Source organism: Aricia agestis, chromosome Z, assembly GCF_905147365.1.
Source record: "Aricia agestis chromosome Z, ilAriAges1.1, whole genome shotgun sequence".
NCBI lineage: Eukaryota > Metazoa > Arthropoda > Insecta > Lepidoptera > Lycaenidae > Aricia > Aricia agestis.
Window position 1 is genome coordinate 5,999,193 of NC_056428.1, and position 25,743 is coordinate 6,024,935.

The 25,743-nt window shown below is 36.6% G+C and overlaps 3 protein-coding genes across 6 annotated transcripts; 1 reads left to right on the forward strand and 2 right to left on the reverse strand.

Moving 5' to 3' along the window:
* The first annotated feature begins 750 nt into the window (after positions 1 to 750).
* On the forward strand, positions 751 to 2,589 carry LOC121738377 (mitochondrial carrier homolog 2-like). 2 transcript variants are annotated; one of them, XM_042130377.1, is made up of 2 exons: positions 751 to 983; positions 1,865 to 2,589. In XM_042130377.1, the coding sequence occupies exons 1-2, from the start codon at positions 813 to 815 to the stop codon at positions 2,579 to 2,581; spliced, it is 888 nt and encodes a 295-aa protein (XP_041986311.1). In that variant the 5' UTR covers positions 751 to 812; the 3' UTR covers positions 2,582 to 2,589. The 2 variants fall into 2 exon arrangements, with proteins under 2 accessions (XP_041986311.1, XP_041986310.1); XM_042130376.1 differs by lacking the exon at positions 751 to 983 and having other exon boundaries at positions 1,633 to 2,589.
* Positions 2,590 to 2,759: 170 nt separating this feature from the next.
* Positions 2,760 to 6,657, reverse strand: LOC121738376 (U3 small nucleolar RNA-associated protein 6 homolog). The gene is made up of 8 exons (XM_042130375.1): positions 6,440 to 6,657; positions 6,051 to 6,363; positions 5,762 to 5,953; positions 5,480 to 5,680; positions 5,242 to 5,343; positions 4,767 to 4,970; positions 4,187 to 4,372; positions 2,760 to 3,203 (listed from the first exon to the last, which is right to left on the reverse strand). Exons 1-8 carry the CDS (start codon positions 6,529 to 6,531, stop codon positions 2,793 to 2,795), a joined length of 1,701 nt encoding a protein of 566 aa, XP_041986309.1. The 5' UTR covers positions 6,532 to 6,657; the 3' UTR covers positions 2,760 to 2,792.
* Positions 6,658 to 12,562: 5,905 nt separating this feature from the next.
* LOC121738985 (tonsoku-like protein) lies at positions 12,563 to 25,171 on the reverse strand. Of its 3 annotated transcripts, none has more exons than XM_042131285.1 (15): positions 25,054 to 25,171; positions 24,727 to 24,984; positions 24,351 to 24,516; positions 23,594 to 23,870; positions 23,243 to 23,396; positions 22,894 to 23,098; positions 22,321 to 22,510; positions 20,940 to 21,171; positions 20,537 to 20,649; positions 17,234 to 17,420; positions 15,552 to 16,884; positions 15,042 to 15,217; positions 13,738 to 14,440; positions 12,892 to 13,240; positions 12,563 to 12,781 (listed from the first exon to the last, which is right to left on the reverse strand). In XM_042131285.1, the coding sequence occupies exons 1-14, from the start codon at positions 25,064 to 25,066 to the stop codon at positions 12,895 to 12,897; spliced, it is 4,353 nt and encodes a 1,450-aa protein (XP_041987219.1). In that variant the 5' UTR covers positions 25,067 to 25,171; the 3' UTR covers positions 12,563 to 12,781; positions 12,892 to 12,894. The 3 variants fall into 3 exon arrangements, with proteins under 3 accessions (XP_041987219.1, XP_041987218.1, XP_041987217.1); XM_042131284.1 differs by having other exon boundaries at positions 12,563 to 12,782; positions 12,887 to 13,240; XM_042131283.1 differs by lacking the exon at positions 12,563 to 12,781 and having other exon boundaries at positions 12,833 to 13,240.
* Between the last annotated feature and the right edge of the window lie 572 nt (positions 25,172 to 25,743).

Here is a 25,743-nt window from a genome sequence, read left to right on the forward strand (position 1 = left end):
GTACATATGCTAAGTACTGACATACTGTTTTGCTCGATAGTTTTACTCCAAATCGAGCAATTTAACTACCGTGTGGACCGCCAAAATTGACAGCTCGAAGGCTCGCTTCGAGCCGGCTCGATGGAATTAAATATGTCAAATATGTCATTTCCTTCGTTTTGGAGTAAAACTATCGAGCAAAACCGTATGTGAGTACTTAGCATTAGACTATCGTAATTCCTGTATATGATCGTCCCCGTAACCTATCACGAAAACCACTATCGCATTATTATTATCTTTGTTAGAATCCCAGGGAGTCCGAGGGACATGCTAAAACTGTTTTGGGAGTTGAAACCCACAAAAATCAGTCAGTCAGTCTGCGCGCGTATATATAGTTAAACAATTTTTACCTATCACTCCTATCAGCTACTTTTTTTGCTTATCACGAAACATCAAACAAAGAAAACTTACCGAGTTAAATTCAACGAAATACGGTAAAACGTGCTTCAAAAACTTACAGTAAGTGTAGATTACACTGTAAGTTAGCTAATTACACACATTCAGCACGGATTTATGGATTTATAGATTTAAAACCACTGAAAATAATTTCCTAAAATCTAAGACTAGAATTAAATATTACCGCCTATTTAGCTTGAAACTAGCCGTTCGTAGTACTGAGCCATTTTGAATTTAAAGAAATAACTGTGTTGTCTATTGCTCGATTGTCAGTTGTACAAATTTAAACTAGTAATCTGTGGTCAGTTGTCAAATCTCAAAATTCAATTGACAATTTTTGATTACAGTGAGAAAATAAGAATTTTGTATTTTTAATTATGGACGAAATTGATAAAGAAAAGATAGCGGCTCTGCCTTCGCAGCTGGTCGTGGCTACAGTATGTCACCCTATGGAATATGCGAAGGTCCTCATACAACTGGGATACGAGCCTCTGCCCCCGCGGCGCTCCACAACTCTATTCGGTCGGCCCGCGATGATATTACCTAATGTACCTGTAATGATTTGGTTGCTCTTGCCAGGAACTCTCTCGTAGAAGCGTGGGATGAGTCATGGAGACTGAGCAGTCAAACAAAAGCAGTTCATTATCAAAAAATTCAACCTGTAATCCCAACTAAGCCTTGGTTTGCTAAAATTCATCTCTCAAAAAACGTAACATCATCGATTATTCGAATGAGACTGGGTCATTTGTGCATTCCTACACACCTTAAGAGAATTGGCGTTCGACGTGATGATTTATGCGAGTGTGGCGAAATTGGCGATTTAAACCATATTATTTTATCCTGTCCTCTCCATGATCATTCCAATTTATATAATAGCTTATCATTGATTCCTATCCCATTTCCTACTTCTGTAAATACTCTACTTCATTATAATAATAAACATGTATATATTTGTATAAGTAATTACCTATCTGTAAATAACATTAAAATTTAATTTTGTATTTCATTGTAATTTATTTAAATGTAAAGTTATAAACTATTTAATTATCGTATTCCAAATTCCGTTCCTGTTATTCCTTCCGCTAGTTCCTTACCTTTTACTTGTCTGTGGCACAACATACGCGAAATTGTGTCAAGTTGCCAAGAAAAAAAAAAAATATATATATATACTAGTAATCTGTGGTCAGTTGTCAAATCTCAAAATTCAATTGACAATTTTTGATTACAGTGAGAAAATAAGAATTTTGTATTTTTAATTATGGACGAAATTGATAAAGAAAAGATAGCGGCTCTGCCTTCGCAGCTGGTCGTGGCTACAGTATGTCACCCTATGGAATATGCGAAGGTCCTCATACAACTGGGATACGAGCCTCTGCCCCCGCGGCGCTCCACAACTCTATTCGGTCGGCCCGCGATGATATTACCTAATGTATTCCAGTATATAAAGCACATCAAGAAGTCCGACGGTTTCTTCGGTTGCTACAGGGGATTATCGGCGAAAGTTCTCGGCCTGATTGCATCGAGCCAGCTCACGTCGACAGTCGTTCACGGATTGGGCATCGAGTTGCCGGAATTCAATGATCCCCCGAACATCATCACCGATGAGGAACCGATCATGGAGGACTACATCAAGCTCGGCCGCCGAGATATGATCATGCACACGGCGTCAGTCGTAGTGTCCTATCCTTTCCATGTCGTCTCTCTTAGAATGATGGCCTCGTTTGTCGGGAAGGAAGAGGACTACAGCTCCCTTTTGGGTGCTATCGTATCGATCTATAAAGACGACGGACTCCTAGGTTTCTACCACGGAATAATACCGAAACTGCTGGGAGATCTAACCTGTGTCGCCGTCACGGGAATACTGGCGTATTATGTTAACAAATACTTGGTGAAGACGAAAGACCTGAGGTATTATACAGTGCCGCTGCTCACTTTCGTGACCAGTACTATAACGTACCCGTTGGTGGTTGTGTCTACCTGCATGGCAGTCGCGGGAAGTAGTCTGAAGGCGGGTAACCCACCACTGATGCCTGCGTATCCATCCTGGCAATCCTGCTGGAGGGAACTCCTCCGCACCAAACAGCACAAGCGTGGCTCATCACTTATATTTAGGTACTACATTGCTCCTATTGCAGCTATGCAGTAAAATACCTCGGGGAATATTATGCATTTATGTATTCGTTACTATAAGTATCAGTCACCAAAGTAGAGATTTTGACTTCTTGTAGTGATTTTGAGTAAATTTTTATTGTACATAGAATAAATGGTGTTCCATGAAGATTTTAATTTTGTTGTGCGAAGGTGAGGTTATTCAAATAAACTTATTTTGTTTTTAACATTTTATTTATTTTGGAAGCTCATTTTAGTTTTGCTAAAGCTTGTGCTTTTAAGAAGTCACTAACTACGTCCTTATTAAGAACTGCAATAGCTCTTCTATGTATGGCAGGGGCGGATTGGAGGTTTCCGTTTTGAGTTTCGAATTTAATGTAGTCCATCCAAACATTTATATTGGTTTGTCCGTGATGTTGGATAGCACACTCAAAACATTTTCTGATATTTTTCAATGCTGGCTTTTCTTGAGAGAGTTCTATTTGAATCATAACATCATGAACATCCACTTGAGTCGGGGGTGTCCTTACAAAATCTTCATACACCTCTCGAGCTGCCTTCAAACCATTATGTTCGTAGATTTTCATCAAGAACTTTGGTTTAAGAGACAACAGAATGGAACTTTCACAGTTTTGAAACCTTTTATAACAGTTTTTGAACTGAAACAAGAAATTAATAAGATTAGAGTTACTAAGCTGCTTTAAAATATCTGCAATATTTTAGAGTAAAGTTCTATTAGTTTTCAGGTTCCTTGGTATAATAGTAAATAATAAAAATATTATTCATAAGATCTTTGTTTTCATAGCAACATGCATCTTCGTTTCATGATTTTTAATTTAGTAACTGGATGACCGAGCTTTGCTCGGTATAGCAAACTCTCATTGACTTAAAGACATTTTCTAAAAATGATTCCTAGCTAGATCGATTTATCGCCTCTGAAACCCCCTATATACTAAATTTCATGAAAATCGTTGGAGCCGATTCTGAGATTCCAATTATATACATATATACAAGAATTGCTTGTTTAAAGACATAAGATTAGAATGAAGCAAGTATGTAAGAACCTACATAGCCATACAACAAATTCTAGTAATCTATGCAATTTCAGATATTATTTTAAAGGAGAAACATCAGATCAGATAAGATAAATTGTGTGAGGCAAAAAATTCTTATCATCCTGATACAACTTTTTACTCTTAAATAAAGTTTATGAGACTTATTTTTTTTCTTGCAATCTGCCTGGTTCAGGACATTTAGCTAGAGTTTATGTAATTTTTAATTTATCTTGAATGAATCTAGCCCTTTGACTAGTTCAATATTTATATTCTCTATATTAGATCTTGGGGTGCTTTCCTCTTTATTATATTAAAAGTTTTTATCTGATTTTGCATTAGATGGTTTTCTAGTGGGTTTGGGTGATTTTCAATGCGCTTGGCGTAAGATTTTAATGAGACTTATAATATTATTATTTTACATGTAAGACCAATTATTAACATAACGCTACATGTACAATGTACTATGTTACGTCAAACTCAGCCGACATATCACGGTTAACATTTAATTGACATGATGCGACCAAAAAACGTTGGTATGTCGACTGCCTAGGAATCAATTTCCTCAATGGTACATATATTAAACTTACCACAATTTGAGATTCCAGATTGTCTAGCAAATAATTCCAAAGGTAAATTAAATCATCGGATTTTAAACTTTTGCCAGCTTCTCCTATGATGCTCAACATTTTGTTTTCGTCATTTTTATGTAGCGACAAATTCTCCTCCCATAAGAATCTGCATTGTGGACTATTTCTCAGTCCCTCTTGTAGAATCTGAGTAAAAAGATATTGAAATATCGAAAGAGACATACTTAGATTGACAGATTTACAATTAACTTAACCATACTAATGATGAGGCTTATTATAATTTTTTTATATATTTAAAACTAGATAACGCCCGCAACTCCATTGCGCCGAAATTCGATTATCGCGCGGGAACCGTTAATTTTTCAGAATGAAATCCTAAAAAGTATCCTATGTCCTTACCCGGAACTCAAAGTATGTCCATACCAAATTTCAGCCAAGTGGGTTGCACGGTTTGGGCGTCGAAAAGTAACAGACAGACACAATTTCGCATTTATAATATTAATATGGAAATATGGATGTAAGTAGTGTAATCTATTATTATAAAAATACACTTTTTAAAACATTAAAATATATTGCATACCTTTGACAATTCTTCATTTGATAAATCGTCCAGCTTCAACATATTGAAACCAAATTCATACATATCATTGTCTAGCAGTCCATTTTCAAGACCAAAATACCAGGCATGTTTTACAGCAGTTATCTGCTGCAAATCTGAACATAGGCTGTTATTTACTGCCAACAAGCCATGGATATATTTTGTCAATAACTTCTTATCTGGTATCTAAAAAGAAACATTTTAATACATTCCTTCTATAGACATTGCCTAGGAGAGTAACATCTTTTATTCTACCTATTTCTAAGACATTGAGAGATGCTGTTAGTGGTGGTTAATCTATTTGCGCTAAGAGGCCAGTGAATCATGCATACAAATGCTAAAATGTTACTGATGAGTGATGAATGTAAGACATCTAAATATATCTTTGTTTACATTTAAATTATAAAATATTGCTTTTCAAACAAGCTGTAAAATGCACCCAGTATTTTATACAAACCTGTTTCAATGCTTCCTCATACGCAGCAATATAAAAATTTATCTGCTCTGGAAACTGAAATTCTTCTGTTACAAATTCCTCAACTTCTTCCCAATGGTATCCCTAAAAGATTTACATTGATTTCACATAGTTTTATAAAGTGTTATAACCTCTTATTTTGATAAGACCATAAAAAGTAGAAAATGTATAATCTTATAAAATTATGTTAGTAATAATTAAACTCAATATGTATTCATACTTCAAGTTCCTTTTCCGCTATGTATGTCCAAACTTCTTTTTCCGACCTCTTGCTCCACACTTCTCGTTTGATTGCATCAGTTACTGAGTTATCAACAGCATATTTCAATGCTATATCACATATTTTAAACAAAAATCTAATGTCTGTAATATTTTTTAAGCCGTTCCTCCAAACAATATCAGCTTTTTTAATACTTTTTTCCTAAAAAAATATACAATGCGGTATAAATAATTGATGACAAAATCATTATCATATAATTAGGAAAGGAAAATAATAATTTACTTTGTCTTCATCATTCTCAGCTTTGAAAGCATTTGTAAGTTCTATTTCAAATAGGTCTAAATACAGAAAGTCAGCTTCTGGGTGTCTGTGGATGCCTTTCAGTAGAAAACTGGCAGCATTTTCAAGGTTGTTAGCTTCTTTCTTTTCCCAATAGCTTGCCAACTGCCACGCTTTAGGTTTGTCGCCGTGAATCTAAAACAAAATTGGAACAATATACTTATACTGTACTTAGTACTTCTTACATAAAATGATGAAATCACTAATAACATTAAAAAACAACGCTTTTTACCTGTAACATCTGTCCAATTATAGATGATACGGCGAAATCGAAGCCAACACTTCTGCAGAACTTGAGGTATTCAAAATAAATGGCAATATCATCTTGGAATCTGAACAGAAATTGTTTAAAAACTTTGTTTACTCGACCTGCTATCGCGAATTCGATGTCGCGTTTCTTTTCGGTCATCTTTAGCTGTTTCCTCCTGAGTACAATGTCTTCTAGTAGTGCCAGTTCAAATGCTATGTACTGAACAAAATCATCCTTCGCTTTCATTCTTCTTTGAATTCTATACTCAAACTCCTTACGTTTTCGAGAAATTTCTCTGTAAACGATCAAATGGATAAGTTATGAAACGTGAATAAAATTTAACTTGAATTAAATAAAGTAAGTATACAAACTTTATTTCTTCATCTTGATACAAGTTGGTTCGGCGCATTTGCTCTAGCTCGCCTATCATACTCTCAATCCTTTGATTTACTTGTTCCGCCATTTTTTGCTGTTTATATCAGACTTTACCCGTAAAAAGAATTTTTCAGTTTCTACTAATTATTATTCCACGATCGATGGGTTAAAGAGTTTTATTCAAAACTTTTCCTAATGTTGTGAATTATATTTGAGGTTAGAACTTGTGGTGAACTTGTTTTTTACTGTCATTGTCAAGTGTCAAAAATCAATTCACTTTTTTTTCTTATTACGGCACTTCGGCTATATAACCGTGGCCAGTGTCAAGTATTATAAATGGCGGGAAACGAGAATTGTTGCATACAATTTTCAGCATCGTTTCTTTATATCGTCAGGTCAAAAGTCTAGTCAAAGTTGAAGTAAAAAGTCAATACAGTCAAGGAGTCAAGTCGGTTGATTTAGTAATGTGGTAGACGCTTTATTGAAACTTTCGATGGAGTTTTGGATGGATCACAAAATAGCTCGTTTCTGGATATTGTATCACTTTCCTACACTTGTGCACGATAACGAATATCTAATGGTTAATATCTTACCAATATTACTCATTAAAAACACCATTAACACAATTTTAGGGAAATAATACAACAGTTCAAGTGTTCCCTAAAATCACTCTTTCAAGAGGAAATATTATAAATGTAGTCTGTCAAGAAAGTGAAGAAATATAAAAGTGGCAACATCGTAGTGTCATACCTTTCAAATTTATCAGAAAAAAGGGATGACACTGCGATGTTGCCACTTTTTAATTTCTTGATTCTTCACTTTCTTGACGGACTATACTGTATTATACGAGGGCTGCTATTTATGTATCCGGAATTAAAAAAGAAACAAACATATATCATTTAATATGGTTTTATTGCTTTTCAAAATATTCGCCGCGATGATCGACACACTTTTGCATACGCTGGAACCAATTTTCATAGCACTTTTTCCATTCTGATTGAGGTATCTCCAAAACGTGCATTTTGAACGCATCAACAGTCTCTTCGCGGCTCGAAAAACGTTGACCACGTAATTTGTTCTTCGCGTATGGAAATAAAAAGAAATCGTTAGGTGCCAAATCAGGGCTGTACGGCGGATGACCAGTCAATACGATCTTTTGACCCTCCAAAAACTGAGTTGTTTCAGCTGAGGTGTGACAGCTAGCATTGTCGTGATGTAATATGATTCTGCGTTGTCGGTTGTCCTTTCTTATTTCTTCAAAGACTTCTGGTAAACAAATGGTCGTATACCATTCAGAATTAACCGTTTTACGATTCTCTAATGGCACTGTAGCCACATGTCCATTAATTCCAAAAAAACAGGCGACCATTTGCTTCAAAGTACTTTTTGCATGAGTAACTTTTGTTGGTTTCGGCTCATCTTGGAACACCCACACCGTTGACTGTTGTTTAGTTTCGGGGTCATATGCGATTTCATCCAAGATTCATCACCTGTGTAGATATTATAAACGGCTTTTGACGTACCACGGTTGTATTTTTTTATCATTTTTTTGCACCAATCGACACGAGCCCGTTTTTGATCGATTGTCAAGTTGTGCGGAATCCAACGCGAACATATTTTTTTTACAGCCAAATGTTCGTGTAATATCTTATGTATGCTCGTCATACTTATGCCTAAGGACGCCTCTATCTCGCGATATGTAACATGACGATCACGCATTATTAGTTCCCGCACAGCATCTATATTTTGTGGGACAACAGCTGTTTTTGGGCGACCTTCTTTATTTTCATCCGTGAGCATAGACCGCCCACGATTAAACTCACTGTACCAGTGATAAACAGTGGTTTTTGATGGTGCTTCATCTCCAAAAGTTGCGGTGAGTTGAATAAAGCACTGTTGTTGATTTAGCCCACGCCGAAAATCGTAGTAAATCATTGCACGAAAATGTTCACGCGTTAAATCCATGGCAAATGAAGACACGCAATTTTCAAAATGACGCCACAATGGAAAAATAATTGACAGTCACATGAAACAAAATGTATTCTTCAACCAAAGAGTTCTATTTTCAAATGTTGTAATTACTTTTTAAATATTGTTCTTGTAAGTGGCCAGTTCCGGATACATAAATAGCAGCCCTCGTATAATATAGGAAATACTGAGAGGAATTCATTGAAAATATATATATTTTTTCATGTTCAAGGAGCCAGGCGCCAGCTGACGTATAATCCAACGTGTTATGGTCAGTTGACTATGTTTTTCTTTCAAAAACTATAAGTACCATAGACATAATCAGTATATATTATGTCTATGATAAGTACCATTTATATTATGTCTATGATAAGTACACTGATAAATTTTCAAATGAGAGGAAATGACTGAAAAAACATTTTTTTCCTTCATGCGTGGGAGGCTGCCACTGCCCTCCCCACCCACGGAGTCGCAGCTAGCGGTCGCTAGTATCCATAGTATTAGTCCCTGCATTTTATATCGGCTGTACACTCTCGCCAAGACACAGCGAGGCGGCCCGAGTGCGAGAGTGTAAATGGGTGCACTCGCCTCGTCTCGCCTGTCTCGGACCCTCTCGGTCCGGTGTCGGTATTTTGCGCCCGAGACAAAGGGCCTCGCGAGGAAAGCGAGCGCATTACTGTACACTCTCGCGTTTTTCACTACTAGTCGCGCCGCTTGACAGTGCAGAACAGAAAAGTAACAATAATAAACGTCATTATCAGTCATTATCTGTGAGAAATAAAATTATATGATTAAAGATCTTTTTTTATTTTTGTTTTTTTTCAATTTCAATGATATCTTTCGATGCATGGCACTGACCTCCATTATACAAGTACCTACGCTAATGGAGATCAGTGATGCATGGTGAATGGTTCATAACTGCGATTGAACTAAGCGAGAATGTACACGATCGCACTCGGGCAAGGGGCTCACACGAGACTCTCGCCCGAGAGCTCTCGGCGAGAGTGTACAGCCGACATTACAAAGTTTTGCTCGAGAAGAAATAATTGACCAAAAATGTATGTAATGTACCCTGGCTCCGACCATCAGTCATCACGCGGTCGCGGACTCGCGGTACCGTACGACGACGCGGCGGTAAAAAAGATAGGAAATAAAAATATTTTTTTAAATAAATTCATATATTTACAGTTAAGTTTTAGATTATTATTATTAACAGAAAAAATAGCACATTATAAAGATAACAATTGTCAATTAGTCAAATATTTTGAGGCTTCGATTTATCGGTGGTGCTTGCTAGCAATTTATAACTCATGTTAAGGACTCACTAAGGCTCAACTGGCACTGGGGCAATTTCTGCTATGAAAATATTATAGAAACGTCGATGAGCCAATGGGAGCGTCGAAGCGCGATCCCGTATTTAGGTAGTAGCAGAAATTTGTACTTAAATAATCTATATCTATACTAATAATATAAAGCGGAAGAGTTTGTTAGTTTGTTTGTTTGAACGCGCTAATCTCAGGAACTACTGGTCCGATTTGAAAAATTCTTTCAGTGTTAGATAGCCCATTTATCGAGAAAGGCTAAAGGCTATATTTTATCACGCTCAAACTAAAAGCAGCGAAGAAATAGAGGAAAATGTGGAAAAAACGGGAGAAATTATTTGAAATGGCTTATTTGAACGCACTTATCTCGGGAACTACTGGTCCGATTTGAAAAATTCTTTCAGTGTTAGATAGAAATCTAACACTGAAAGAATAAATAAATAAAAAAAAATTAGAAATATCTAATTTACGCGGGCGAAGCTGCGCAGTACGTTATATTTCGCGTGGTCACGACATCACGCTTAAACGGCTGGACCCATTTTGCTGAAATTTGGTATAAAGATACTTTGAGTCCCGAAGAAGAACATAGGATATATTTTGTCCCGGAAAAATAACTGTTTACTGCACAATATACTTTTATGATTTGCGCGTAAACTATTCAATCTTTAATATTAAATTTTTCTAACTTTAATATTTAATTCTTATAAATATTTGATGAAATTTGGTATGGAGATAATTTGAGTTTTGGGAAAGGACATGGAAAACTGAGTTTGTCCCGGAAAATGTACGGTTCCCGCACAATAAACTTTTATGATTATCGCCTAAAGTCTAAACTATTCAATCTATTTTGATTAAATTTGGTATGGCAATACTTTCAGTCTCGGGAAAGGACAAGGGATACTTTTTATCCCGGAAAATATACGGTTCCCGCACATTAAACTTTTATGATTCTCGCCTAAACTATATTGGAGATACTAATTTGAATCTAGGACAAGGAATGTTTTTTGTCCCGGAAAAATCTGCGGTTCCCACACAATATACTTTTCTGATTTGCGCGTAAGCGACTCAATCGATGTACGGGAACAACAGCTATAAAGTCCACGCGGACGAAGTCGCGGGTAACAGCTAGTACCTATATAAAACTCAAAGGTGACTGATTGACATAGTGATCAGGGCCCGATCTAATGGGGGGCGAGCCGTGCATTTGCCCAGAGCGGCAAAAATGAGGGGCGGCGAAATTGACTTACTCGTATCTTCCAACCTAGCCATCCACCACTTAAGTTTGAGAATTTTACCAGCTAACCTACCTTAAGTTTGCTAGTGGAAATATTTGAGTATTTTACTTAAATATTCCTCCCATTTTCCCCCAACAAATATGTTTCCTGTATATGTAAAGGGCGGCGAAAATGATCTTTGCCTGGAGCGGCTAAATGGCTAGATCGGGTCCTGATAGTGATCTATCAACGCACAGCCCAAACCACTGGACGGATTGGGCTGAAATTTGGCATGCAGGTAGATGTTATAACGTAGGCATCCGCTAAGAAAGGATTTTGATGAATTCCAACCCCAAAGGGTTCAAATAGGGGATGAAAGTTTGTATATAATAATGCTTCTTAACGCGAGCGAAGCCGCGGGCAAAAGCTCGTAGAACAATAGAGATGCATATGCTGTCGGCAAAAAACGAGACGCTCAAAACGTTCCTCTGCCCCAGTGTGAGTGGAACCTAAGAGTTAAAAGAGTACTAGAAACTTATAAGTTACAACAGGAACGCTTCTTGCTATTCATAAGCTTAATATAAAATTGCAGTATTAAATTACACGACTTAAAAATATACTGTGCTTATTTTCAAGGCACTTGTAAAAATATATATTGATTTATGTTTTAGTTTTCTATGGATTTAACTGAAGGCACTTCATAGCTATTAAATTATTGAGAATCAACTCGCGACACTTAAATGGCAATATTGTATTCTTTATGTTTTATGGTCCAAATCAACCAAATTACTTCTGCAAACATTATAATACAAACTTACATACATAAAAATTTTAATATTCTAACAATATTCACTAAAATCGACTAAGTTTACATACCAAACCATACAGAAAAATAATCAAGTGTCTAGTCAAATCTAACTTCAAATATAAGATTACGCTCTCTGAATAAGAAGGAGACATCAATAAATTATACGCATCATTTCTGATGTATTACATTGTAAAAGGCCACATAGTAATTATTATTATCTACACCATTTCATAAATACACAGTACACCTCATCATCACCATCATCCTTAGGGTCAATTTATAGTAGATAGCGCAAGAGTCGAAGCGCGTCAAAGCGAATTACCAAAAACTGAACATAAAAAAATCCACCTTAACTCCAGAACACAAAATATTACTTCTGCGAGACTAACCAGCGTAATTCGCGCGAATTCGGTAGAATGCGCGCGTATGTTTAAAATCTCCGAAGTAATTCGTACTTTGGAGTTAAGGTTGAATTTGTTATGTTCATTTTTGGTAATTCGCTTCGATGCGCTTTGACTCTGCGCTAGTATAAATTGACCCTTACTAATTATCGTAGAGTCGTAAAATTCGATTATCAAACTAAAGACAAAACATTATATAGCTTATTGATTTTACTTCTCCGAAAAGAGAAAAAAAAACGTTTGCATAGCAATACTAGCCACTCTGACATTGGCAACTCACCGAGGCGGCCATTTTTAAAAGAGGAAGAAGAAATTAAAATGTCACGAAGCGTCGTGCTTTTTGACAGTTTTGTATTTCATAAACACCTCCATCGTGGGTGAAGACACAATAGATTTTCAATTGTTATGCGGCAGCCGGCTGCCGCTTGGGGATTGATGGGTGCATTGCCTGCCCCCTTAGCATTTGTATCCAGTTTCATAGAAAAGAAATAACTATAGTTTTCATACTTTGAAGCAGGATTATTTATATAGTTATTTCTTGTCTACAATGTACCGGTAACAAATCTTGGTGGCCATGCTAAGGGGCAGGTCGTTCGTCGCTCGATTCGGTGTCCTGACCCTTAAATTTGGTAAGACCTGTATTTGAAATGTTTTTGATTATTTGTATTGTACATATTTTATTGTTTTACCAAATAAAGTTTATTTCTTTCTTTATTTCTTTCTTTCAAATACAACTAACTATCTAGCTGTAAACTTTGTAACATTCCCATCGCAGTGCTCGATCATGCCGCGGCCTTTGAAACAACTGAGCCACGTTTTCGAAAACGATTTATAGCTGTCTCGTTCTTCGTCAGTTTTAAACACCGGAGTGACGTTAATCTCTGGTATACACCTGCCGAAATCAACAGCAGGCAGCCACACTTGAAAATCTGAGTCCGGGGAATACTTGAATATGTCCTGGCAACCCTCAAGATTGATCTGTGGCACTGGAGGTTGCCTCTGCAGTAACTTCTTCAACGCTATGAACGTTAAGTTGTTGCCTCTCAATGATAGCGATTGTAGGTTTCTCGCTCGGCCGAGAGATCTGGAAAAATAGTAGAACTATAAAATATAAAAAAACACAAGGATAAAATATGTTGTGGGAGTTTAAGATAAAGCAGTGATTTAATATAAACCCCGCTTATTGGCGAATGGCGAATAGCATCCTATGATATTTAAATATGTAGTTACAATGTGGTGACTACTAGCAAAATGTGAAGTGACAATCGTTTTTTTAGGGTTCCGTAACCAAAGGCTAAAAACGGGACCCTATCACTAAGACTTCGTTGTCTGTCTGTCTGTCTGTCTGTCTGTCTCCAGGCTGTATCTCAAGAACCGCTATAGCTAGGCTTCTGAAATTTTCACAGATTGTGTATATCTGTTTGCCGCTATAACAACAAATACTAAAAATAAAGTTAATACTTAAGGGTACCTCCCTTACAAGAAACGTGTTTTTTTGGCCTGTTTTGCTTATAATCAATGTTTATGAAACCCTTCGTGCGCGAGTCCGACTCGCACTTGGCCGGTTTTTTAAATAATTACCTGAATATTCTCATGAATTGAGAGTCCACTAATTTACACTTAGACAAGCCCAGTCTTCGTATCTTCACATCTTTAGCGGTGTCCATAAAATTAGCTATACATCCAACCACTGTCCCATCTGCTCTGATATTATCCAACTCCAATTCAATCAATATATTCGGATTTAGAGATGTCAGTATACAGTTTACTGTTGCATTCCTTATATCATTGTTACTTAGGTCTATGACTTCTAACGTGTCAAAGTTATTACAGCTCTTATTGCTATCACTCACTTCAGTTATACCACAGTTATTTAGTTTTAACACTCGTAATTTTAAATACTGACTCAATTTGACTATGGATTTGAAGCCATCGTTTGATATAGGGTTTCCGCTTACATCCAAATCTTCTAACCCTTGGCACATTTGTCGTCCTGGTTTCTCGAATGCACTCAAGAAAGTTTTTATACCGTCAGCGGATATATTATTTCTACTGATGTCTAAATGCGTTACATGCTTCATAGTGCATATCGCTTCGGTTAGATACTTAAGTCCTTCGTCTCCTATGTTGTTGTTGCTTATCATAACAGCTGTGATATGAGTTTGATGCGTGAGTGCTCGGAATAAAGGTCTCATTTGTGTTTGTGATAATGTCTGCATTCCCAGAGCTATTCTTCGTGTTGTTATACTTCGGCCGATGGCTTGTTGAATTTCTTGTGATGGTGCTGAAATAAACGGTTATCACTTTAAATTATTATGTATACTTAATAATATAACGTGTATCTTTTTAAAAATAACAGAACACGCAGCATTATGAAAGAACGCTCAATAATCGCTTCTTAACTCTTTATTGCGCGTATCTGCGTAATCGTCATAGCAATTTTTTATTACGCGAGTTAAGGCGAGGCCAGTTCGCGGATTCTGGGAAAAGACTGATTTTTAAGCTTCCAGTCTTAAGAAATTATGTGAAATTCTCTTACACCAAAATTGATGTAGACTCAAAAAGGAACAAAGTAACAAAATAACCGAACAGAATAATAAATTGAAAAATGGCATGGTAATTCTATAAAAAAATCGTGAATATCACCATAAAAATACACTTTAAATTCGAACATCGTAATTTTCAATGACAATTATATTATGATTTTTTTTACAAAAAGTATAGCTTTTTTATAGTTCTAACAAAATAACCGAATAGTTTTTTAATAAATGATTCGGTCATTAACATCGATATTCGTACTGCTGCTAATTTTTGGGACTACCTGGCCTTAAAGGCGCAAGTAGCGATATACTACTTGCTCTGCGTACAACATAAAAGCAACTTACAAACACCCAAAGCGTCGCAGCACTCCAAATATCTCTCTTCGGCCGGCGAAGCCTTGAAGTTGCTGATACAAGTATGCAGCTCCGGCGAAGCCAGCACTAGACTCAACGGGTCTTCCTCAGAGAGGATCGCTCCGTCTGACGTCATTAAACTGAACACTGGTCGGACACCCGTTAATCTAGAAATGACAGACATATTTTTAATAACTAAGAAAATATTTTTACAAAAGATACGCTGTACAATGATTTCCTTGATTTTACTTTATGTTCTGTGTGATAAAAGGCACACAGAACAAAACATGTTATAGTGTAAAATAATAAGGCTCTAATGTTACGAAGGTACTACTTTTCAAAGCTTTAGTTAGGGGGTTTGTCAGATAAAAAAAAGGGTGTTCGTCAGATAAATAGCAACAAAAATGGGTCAAAATGCAATGATTGCATTGTCTATAAACAAATAACGTGTACAATGTTTAGTATGTCATTTTTTGTTTGTTTAACTGAATGTGTACTTACTTGTAATATCTAGATTTAACTTTTTCAACTAGCCAGCTAATTGTCAACCTATTTATTGTCTCTAGCTTCAATGATATCAACAAAACCTTATCCTCAACTTTGACTTTGACTGCTGCAGGCGGCAAAATTTGTGTCTGCATCGGCCTCCCAGTTTTGGAAGGCTGCACTATACTTATCGGTTGTATAACATTCATCGCTTGCATCACACTGGGATTCATATTTTGTACTATATTAAAGCCATCGTTGGAATTTGAGTATCCGAAGTTGTCACTAGACGATTTTCTAGGGGACTTATTGCTTTTGTCTTTACTATTTTCGCAGTCGCTTCCACTGTTACTAGAACGATCGAACGACTTTCTTCTTTGAAATCCAGCTTTTAGTAACGTACTTTGCCTTTTCCAACGTCGCCTCATACCATCTCTACTATCCCTAGATTTACTTTCGTTTAATTCCCTTGATGTATCTTTAAAAGAATTCTTTGTTACCTTAGGACAAACATTTTCGTTTCTCTGAAAGCTATCAGCATCCGAACTGTTGGCACTTAGATCTATCAAATCATACCTCTTCTTTTGTTTATCAACATTATTTTCTACTAGAGGTTCTATCCTATTTATGCTGTCTATACTTTCCTTTATACTTTCGATATTAGTCTTTTTAGCTACTACTGTGATTGGATCGCTTAGTTTTCGCTTCTTATTTTTAGTTATACCTAAATCATCATCTAACCAATCATCATCTACTTCACTGGGGTCAAGTAAAGCTGATTTTGGTTTTGTCTTTTTTATTTCTGTTTCTGGTACATCTACATTTCTATTTCTCAAAGCTGATATTGCGTTCCTATATTCTTTCACTCCTGATGTTTTACGATCATCAGGTTTAGGTAATTCTTCATCAGAATTCGTATCATCTGATGGGAAAGCTACTTCATTTCTTATTACTTGTGATAAATTCATATCGTCATCGCTGTCATCTTCTATGATATTGCGTCTTTTGAATACAGGTGATTCTAATTCCTTTATTCTACCACTCATTTTAGAAGTACTAGGCGGAGTTCTATCTTGTATAGGTTTCACTGGTGTTTTTGATTTGGATCTATTTAAAACTGGTTCACTAGCGTTATCCTTATCGATATAGTTTTGTATATTACTTATTATGTAATTGTATAGTGCTTCTTCGTCCCTCGTTAAAATAGTTCCAGTGCGCCATTTTTGTAAAACTTGGAGTGGCGTTTCACCAAAGTCAGTCTTGAGAGTGGGAATGGCACCATTTTGTAGAAGCATCTGTACTACATCTAAGTGACCGTTGCTGGCCGCGTCGTATAGAGGTGTGATACCTGAAAAGTTATTTAATTAAATCGTACAAAACATTATCAGAAGACTTTACTTTGAAGAACTAAGAACGAAATGTTGCTCGAAACACCGTAGCGTCGGAATAATCATTTAGCACGCGGGACTAGTATTTTTTCCGGGTTATCTATATCCTTTTTCCTTTCCTTGAACTCAAAGTATGTATATATATATCATGATGGACAGACAAACAGATAGACGATTGTCAAAAAAAATTGATTCAGCTCAGCTATTTATTCAGCTATTTATTCATGCTACATATTGTTTATGACTATAACATGAATAAAATTGGTATGTGGTAAAAGGTAGGTGATTACTGTACATTTTGCTGCTTACCATCACAATTAACTCCTCCTCTATCATTAATATTGGCACCGTTATCAATCAGTATTCTCGCCACATCAGTATGGCCGTGTATACAGGCCTCATGTAGCGGTAACCAGCCAGCATTGTCTCGTATGTTGACCGGATGACCCTGGCCTAGTAGACGTTCCACGAGCAAACGGTTACCAGATATGCACGCCTGGAAATATAGACAATGTTTTGTTACAGGAACATGTAACAAATAAAATACGGAATATACGGAAACCGTCGTGCACGAGTCCAACTCGCACTTTGTTTTTTTTTTTTTTATTATAAAATTGGGGCCGTCTATAGACTGTTCGTCCATATCCTTTTTTTGTTATTTTATTATTTAGATTTTTCGCACCAAGGATAATTGAAATAATATTATGAATTTTAATTAATTGTGGTCCATCACGCCATGGACACTTTTTTTTTTTTTTATATATATGTGTATATATATATATATTTAATAGAATAGAGTATAATATGTTATACATATAATAAATAAATATATACATTTATTGTTTTATAAATTGCATAATATTAATATTAATGTTTTGAACGGTGAGGTCCCAGTCGGTGTGGCGGCCAGTAGATCCGACATTTTCCGATTTCCTTAGATTTTATGCTGCTCCACCCTTTGCCTTTAGATGTTGTGACATTGGCTTGGTGGAGAGGGGTCACTCAAGCTGGATGGAGTTTCTAGGTTGTTAAAAAGATATCGTTCTGTGTCGAATCTACCCGCCATGTGGCTTAGGACTTTATCGTTCCTGTCTTTTATAGCCATTTTTATATTATAATCTTTTATGTGTTCGGTTGACACCTCCGTGGCTCTTTTTATGAAGCTTGCCAGCGTCTCCATCAGTGTCAGTGTAATAGACACAGGTGTTAGTGTGCCGGGATATAGCTACAACTGCATGAGGAACGCTGTCATGGATTGCCAGCTTTCGGGACTTGGTCTGTATGATGATCACCGAAGGACTCGTTAATCCCTGAGCTTCATGGATTGTGAGGACGCAAGAGTCCGTTCCCGATCCATAGCCTGTATTAGTGAGGGCTGCTTTCTCCTCTTGTGTGTGGACAAGATACAGGGTATTTAGATCGGTTTTAGGTATTCTCGCTCCTGTATACTTCATTAGCTTTAGGGACCGCACAATTTCCTTCGATGAATAGATGTTATTATAGACCATGTTTAAGGCGTATGCCACATCCATAGGGCTCCTGTGTGTGCAAGACAACTCCTGGGTGATGCTGGTTACCAGGTTTGGACGAGTGTAATTAAGTTTAAAGAGGTTTTCACGCTCTATAAACGGAAGTTGGTTAATATCTCCAATGAGGATGACATCGTTGGCGCCTGTTAACTGATTCGCCATGACGATTGAGCCGAAATGGTTCATGAGGGCCTCGTCAACTATCAACCTTTTGTAGGTTCCTTTTGTCCCATTTACCAGCAAAGAGGCCATGGTACGAACTTTATCTTTAACTTTGTTGCCAGTTCGTAGCGATAGCCTTTGCTTTAGATCCTCGGCTGCTTCGATTGTAGTTGTTATTATAACGTCTGTTTCCTCATTGAAGTTATTAATGATCCAAGTTGTCTTCCCACATCCAGGAACCCCATTGACCCACGAGTAGTTGATAGGTTTCGCGAATATGTCCCAGTCCATGCTAGATTCGGGGTCCCCAGATAGGACTTCTGCCATTTCTAGTATCCTGTCTTCCAGCATTATTCTGGTACATTCCGCTATTACCACTATTGGATCCTCAGATTTTGTGATAAATTTGAGTGTTCCCGTGCGTTTTGTCTCATCCTCGTCCAGAACCACGAATCCGCAGTCGGCACTTAATGCCGCCATATACTGCCCTGTCATCGCCCCGGCAATTATTGTTGAGGTGACATTGTCGTATATGGCAGCTTTTGCATCCTCGAGTCTCACTTCTAACAGCTTTTGATTTTTCCGCTGATAGGCCTGCATGATCTTATTGCAGGTCAAGAGCTTCATGGTCTTGTTTGCTCTTATTATTGCCTGGAACTCGAGGAAGGCATTTATTATATGATCTTCGGGGCTCTGGGCCAGTCTGAGTTTTGGCGGGAGCACTTGCATGTGTGTGTCTTTATGTTAATGTGTGTCTCGCACTTTATGTTAATGTGTGTGTCTATAAGGGGGGTAATATATTATCATTTATATTGGATCATTTCTATGATCATATACATATAGGATCCAATATATATGATCATTTGATCATATCCACATAATATTACATTATCATATTTCATTGATCCTATTTTACGTCATATTTGGTTTCAATAGCCAATGGAGAGCGCTAACGCAGACAGGTATTGACGTCAGGGTTACTAGATCTCAGAGAATTCGATTTGTCAAAAGACATCGTCATTTTTAATATAGCTTGTTTTTTGTTATTTCAGCAAGATTATCCAAGTATATAATTAGAAAAATAATTACATTACTTACATTATTTGAAACATATTAACGAACAAGAAATTAAAAACTATTTTTTATATTAAATAACTGGCAACACCTATTTCTATGACCGTATTGGATCCAATCTCTCAGCAAATGTCAAAAATCTATGATCAAGGAAGAAATGAATCATAATTATGTCTATATTACATTATCCAATATCATTGACTCAAAGGTGACTGACTGATTGACATAGTGATCTATCAACGCCCAGCCCAAACCACTGGACGGATCGGGCTGAAATGGCATGCAGGTGGATGTTATAACGTAGGCATCCGCTAAGAAAGGATTTTGATAAATTCCAACCCTAAGTGGTTCAAATAGGGGATGAAAGTTTGTATATAATACTTCTTAACGCGAGCGAAGCCGCGGGAAAAAGCTCGTATATGATAATCTTATATCCCCCTAAGTGATTAATGATTTGTGGTCTGTGGACAATCGAAGCCTGAGATAAAATTTTATATTTTATTTTATTACTAGCTGTCCCGGCAAACGTTTCTTTGCCATATAAAGTATTTCGCCCGTATTATTTTATTAAAGTGACTAAATAAGTATGTCACCATGGCAACGTCCATCGCTATCCCGTCGCACAAATAATAGTCGCCGTCAGTCTCGAGTTGTATTAATTGACTATTATTTATTTAACAAATGCACTTATCAATATAAAAAGTACACAGTAGCCGATTCTCAGACCCACTGAATATGCATATAAAATTTGGTTAAAATCAGTAAAGCCATTTTGGAGGAGTATGGTGACTAACATTGTGACACGAGAATTTTATATATAAGATAATAATCCAACTTCACAACTCACCACATGCAACTGAGTTTCACCTTTCATATTCTTCTTCATGGTGAAACCTTTTCCTCGCCTGCGAGTCTCGCGTTTCTTATCTACCATGTCTTCTTCGTTTGTGTCAGATAGATCTGAATTATCCGAATAAAAAATATCAAGATACGTAATTCCTTTATGTTAATAATTATTTACAGAATATTTACATTCAACCGAATTGGCCATGAAATCATGCATATAAATATATGACGTGTGTGTGGCCGATATGAAATACATAATATAATGCCGTATCATGAAGTGCAGGTAAAACTTGTCTTTATGTTGGACGAATTTGATTCAATAACATAGCTAAGTTACACTATTTGTATTGTGATTTGTGATGAGACTGTCATAGAAATGTAGAGACAAAATAATAGACCTTTACCTGTCAAATCCTCCAAGCATATATCATCACCGATATGTGTTGTATCTTCATCGCAACCCCCGGCAGAACTCTGTTCATCCTCAGAATACTCGAGATTCGCATCATCGTAGCCCAATAGCCTAAGATCAGCTTTTGTTTCCTCCATTTTGTCCATTTCACAGTATTCTTCTTGATACTTCAGGAGATTCTTAAGAATTCTAACTTCATACTTCCTTTTGTTCCACTCTCGAGCCTATAAGATAATTTCAAATATTATTAATTAACACATTTTATATGGGTTTGAATAAAGCCAGCCAAACTAAGTTTTTATATGGAAATATATAAGACCTGGCCTAATGGCAGCACAGTCAAAGTCAAATTAAAGAATCTTAGATATTTCATAAACTAGCTGTTGCCCGCGACTTCGTCCGCGTGGACTTTAGTTTATAATTGTTCCGTACATCGATTGAATCGTTTACGCGCAAATCAGAAAAGTATATTTTGTGGGAACCGCACATTTTTTCCGGGGCAAAAAACATTCCTCGTATTTTGAAAACATTCCAGAGATTGGAGATACTAATTCAAATTAGTATCTCCAATCTCCATGCCAAAATTCATCAAAATAGATAGTTTAGGCGAGAATCATAAAAGATTATTGTGCGGGAAGCGTATATTTTCCGGGATAAAAAGGTATCCCTTGTCCTTTCAGGAGAACGAAAGTATTGCCATTCCAAATTTATATCAAAATAGATTGAATAGTTTACGCACAAATCATAAAAGTATATTGTGCAGTAACCGTAATTTTTTCCGGGACAAAATGTATCCTATGTTCTTTTTCGGGACTCAAAGTATCTTTATACCAAATTTCAGCAAAATGTGTCCAGCCGTTTACGCGTGATATCGTGACCACGCGAAATATAAAGTTCGGCGCGGCTTCGCCCACGTAAATTAGATATTTCACAGACAAATTAGTCCACAAAAAATAGCCTATGATACTTCACGTGGTCTACTTCTTATCTGTGCTAAATAACAGAAAAATTGCTCCAATAGTTCGTGAGATAAGCCCTTTCAAATAATTTCCCCCGTTTTTTTCCACATTTTCCTCTATTTCTTCGCTCCTATTAGTCTTAGCGTAATGAAATATAGCCAATAGCCTTCCTCAATAACTGGGCTATCTAACACTGAAAGAATTTTTCAAATCGGACCAGTAGTTCCTGAGATTAGCGCGTTCAAACAAACAAACAAACAAACAAACAAACTAACAAACTCTTCCGCTTTATAATATTAGTATAGATTAAGACACCAATTTCTTTTTTGGAGAAAGGAAGGCTACGCTATATACGCATTTATTTAGTTTGTGTTGTTGCTTTTCTCATAAATGAATTCAATAAATATATCTTACCGCGCTTCTAGCATCCAAACAAGCCTTTTCAATTTGGTCATACGGTTTCTTAGCAAGGAAAGATACTTCGGCGATATTACACAGAGTGGTGTACGCCTCTTTGGGCACGTCTTTGATTAATTCGTATTCTTTGTACATGTACTGTAGAGCTTCGTGGTATCCACCCATGTCTTTGTATGTTTGGTATAAACTGAAAATGTTAACATTTTTTTTATTAAGTATGTCGTGATCGTGATGCATCGCAACAAAACGATAAAGTTCCCTAGCTATAAGCCCTTACCCCTAGGTCAGGGTTTTCAATAAAAAAATCATTACAAACAATAAATTTTAATTAACATAACAATGACAAAAAATAAATTATACTTCAATTTAAATGCGATTTTTTAAACCTTTATAGTTCTTATTTTGAATCAAGATTTTATTGAAACATTCAACTAAACAAAAAAAAACCAAGCACCGCTAATTTATCTTAATCTAAATGTATAGTTGCGTGCAATCGCCCAATCCGCAAACCCCCAGTGTAAAAATACTCTTATGCATAGCATGCAGATTGTAATAAAGAAAGCTTTATACCTGACATAAATAGGGATAAGTGTTTTCCCAGTGTCACCCGCTAACTCAGCATGGTCCAACATTTTTAAATAATACTGAATGGCCCCGGGGTAGTTCTTTACATGACAGGCCCCGTCACCAAGTTTCTCATAAAGCTTCTTGAATGTGACATGATCAGTTGGATTTGTAGATATCAACAGATCCTCAGTATAACACATTGCTGCTACTGTAGGTATAAAACAAAATAATATAATTAGACTTAGCTACAGGTTTGTTACAACTTCTTTAATAAAGATTGATACAGTTCATATTATATAATACAGACATAGAAAAAAAATAGTAAGTATAAAATGGTATTTAAATTTTTTACCAATTTTTAAATTGGATTCAATATTCTCCCTTTCTTCTTCATCAGGCGTCTTCAGTTTCCAAGCTTTGAGTAGTACTTGTTTAGCACTCTGGTAATCTGACATCTTACATAGTATGTCAGCTTTTGACGACAGAGTTTCACACATTTTTAACACCTATAAGATACCAAAATAATTGTTAAAGATGTTTGGTCTTGCATACAAATTTAAGCAAGATAGAGTAAAAATTCCAAAAATGATTAAGATTTATTTTGTGAAAGAGTATAACCATTTTTGCTACACAGAGCATATTATCATGTCAATCCACTCTAACGTAAAGTAGCATTTATTATGATAAAGGAAACAAAACTAACCTTATCTTCTAGCCGACTTGCAACTTCTAAAGCTTTATTTAAACAACTCAGTGCTTTCGCATGATCTTTCCTTTTGTTATAGTGAAGCAGTGCCTCAGTAGTGTAGCAGTTATGTAGCACCTCATACAGATCCTGATTGGAGCATATTGTTATGGCCTTGTTTATGCAGTCTAAGGCCTTATCCAAGAATCCCATGTGCTCTTGGACTACACCAATGTTAAGGAGGAGCCTCGCCCGCATGTCCATCAGTTCTGATTTGTTGATTTTACCATTTAATCTGGAAGTTATTTTTTTTTTCAAATCAATTCTTTATTGACACACTAAAATAGGATAGACCAAACCATGCAGTAATCAATATCAAAAGTTACACTTGTGGTGTGGCAATCAGACAACTGAAAATGCACATACAGTAGACCCTCGTTAATCCAGCCCATTGCTAGTCCGGCGCCCCTTGTAATCCAACTTGCCTATCACTGGTTACCTGGTACGTTATCATTATTTTGGCCAATCTTTATTTAGGTACGCAATTTTTTTGCTACAATGCATGTGACAGTTACAGCACGCAGATAAGTACCTATCATTAGGAAAATGATCTGCAGTTCAGATCAGATAAAACCTTATCATGATTGTAAGGTGTTGTAATATGTAAAAATGTATTAAGTTCTTTATAATCCGACACGGCTGTGCTTCATCAGTTTGCCACGGGTCCCAGATTGTATAGTTACGCCACTGAATGAAAGATATGAATAATAATTACTTTTCACAGAGTACCAGACTCTTCATAAAAGCCTTTTCTGCTGCTGTCAATGATGTTTTTGATTCTTCATCTCTAGTTGAGCTCTGGCCCTGCAGAAGGTATATTCTTCCTAGTGTCGCCATAGCTCTCTGTTCTTCGACTAAATTCTTCAGTTCCTTTGCAACACCTTAAATAACAAAAAAAGAACAAACATGAAATGTGTCTACTGTCTTACACACATTAGACATCACACAGTGTTGTATAACATGTATTACAACAGTTTGGTGGGAAACTGTATAACTAGTTGTAAATTTAGTGTTTTGTAGTGGTACTTTGATTCCTAGGAAAGGAACTCTCATAGCTCTTTTATTTTGAAGATCAAAGAGATAAAACTTACTTAGATGTCTCTCCTCGTATTTAAGTGCTTTGTCAAATTCAGCCATCAGCATGTACATTTCACCGATCATTCTGTTGCAGGTGGCCCACTCCAAACGCAGACCGAGTTCCTTGCATATAGAGGCCTCATTCCTATACTCATCCAAGGCGTCACTATATCTGCTATTCTTGTAATAAAATGATGCTAGATCATTACATGCTTCAGCTAAAACCCGCTTGTTGCTCCCATTCAATGCTTTCTTTTTCTTTCGAAGTAATTCTGTAAAAAGGAAATTGCGAATGTAGACAGACTTTTAATTCCTATTTTTAACTTATGTTAACAACTTACTTTCTTCCTCCATGTTAATAAATCATGGATACTAAATAAACTATTAAAATGTTGTTTAATACTCTTACTAATTTTTGAATAAATTCTGTAATTTAGCGCTTCATTTACAATTTACAAACATGAGTTTGTACAAATCATTGACATTTCTTCGTTTCCTTCTTTTAAAAAAATATTTCCGTAGTAAATCACCAATGTCAAACAAATCGCTAATTATAATAGCGGCTCTACAAGATGGGCCAGCGTGGGGAGGACGTAGTGGCGTAGGATGGCCGATGATGCCAGCGATAGAGTGGAATGGCGGCGGTGTCAGTTTTTTTTTTTTTACGAAATAAGGGGGCAAACGAGCAAACGGGTCACCTGATGGAAAGCAACTTCCGTCGCCCATGGACACTCGCAGCATCAGAAGAGCTGCAAGTGTGTTGCCGGCCTTTTAAGAGACAATAGGGTAATAGGGGAGGGTAGGGAAGGGAAGGGAATAGTTGAGGGTAGGGAAGGGTAGGGGTTAGGGGATTGGGCCTCCGGTAAACTCACTCACTCGGCGAAACACAGCACAAGCGCTGTTTCACGCCGGTTTTCTGTGAGAACGTGGTATTTATCCAGTCGAGCTGGCCCATTCGTGCCGAAGCATGGATCTCCCACGTATAATTTCCTTTCTACCACGGTTTTTGGGCCGCACATCAAAGGATGGGC

What these genes read in the sequence shown, in the direction of transcription:
- LOC121738985 (XM_042131285.1), bottom strand. An exon ending in ATACGAGGAGAGACATCTAA is followed by an intron (nt 24,517 to 24,726) that starts GTAAGTTTTATC and finishes TTGTTATTTAAG; the next exon opens with GTGTTGCAAAGGAACTGAAG. An exon ending in AGGAGGAGTTAATTGTGATG is followed by an intron (nt 16,885 to 17,233) that starts GTAAGCAGCAAA and finishes ATAACTTTTCAG; the next exon opens with GTATCACACCTCTATACGAC.
- LOC121738376 (XM_042130375.1), bottom strand. Translation starts at nt 6,531, where the DNA reads ATGGCGGAACAAGTAAATCAAAGGATTGAGAGTATGATAGGCGAGCTA. An exon ending in ATGAGGAAGCATTGAAACAG is followed by an intron (nt 4,971 to 5,241) that starts GTTTGTATAAAA and finishes GTTTCTTTTTAG; the next exon opens with ATACCAGATAAGAAGTTATT. An exon ending in CAAATGAAGAATTGTCAAAG is followed by an intron (nt 4,373 to 4,766) that starts GTATGCAATATA and finishes CTTTTTACTCAG; the next exon opens with ATTCTACAAGAGGGACTGAG.
- LOC121738377 (XM_042130377.1), top strand. Translation starts at nt 813, where the DNA reads ATGGACGAAATTGATAAAGAAAAGATAGCGGCTCTGCCTTCGCAGCTG. An exon ending in CCGCGATGATATTACCTAAT is followed by an intron (nt 984 to 1,864) that starts GTACCTGTAATG and finishes ATATTACCTAAT; the next exon opens with GTATTCCAGTATATAAAGCA.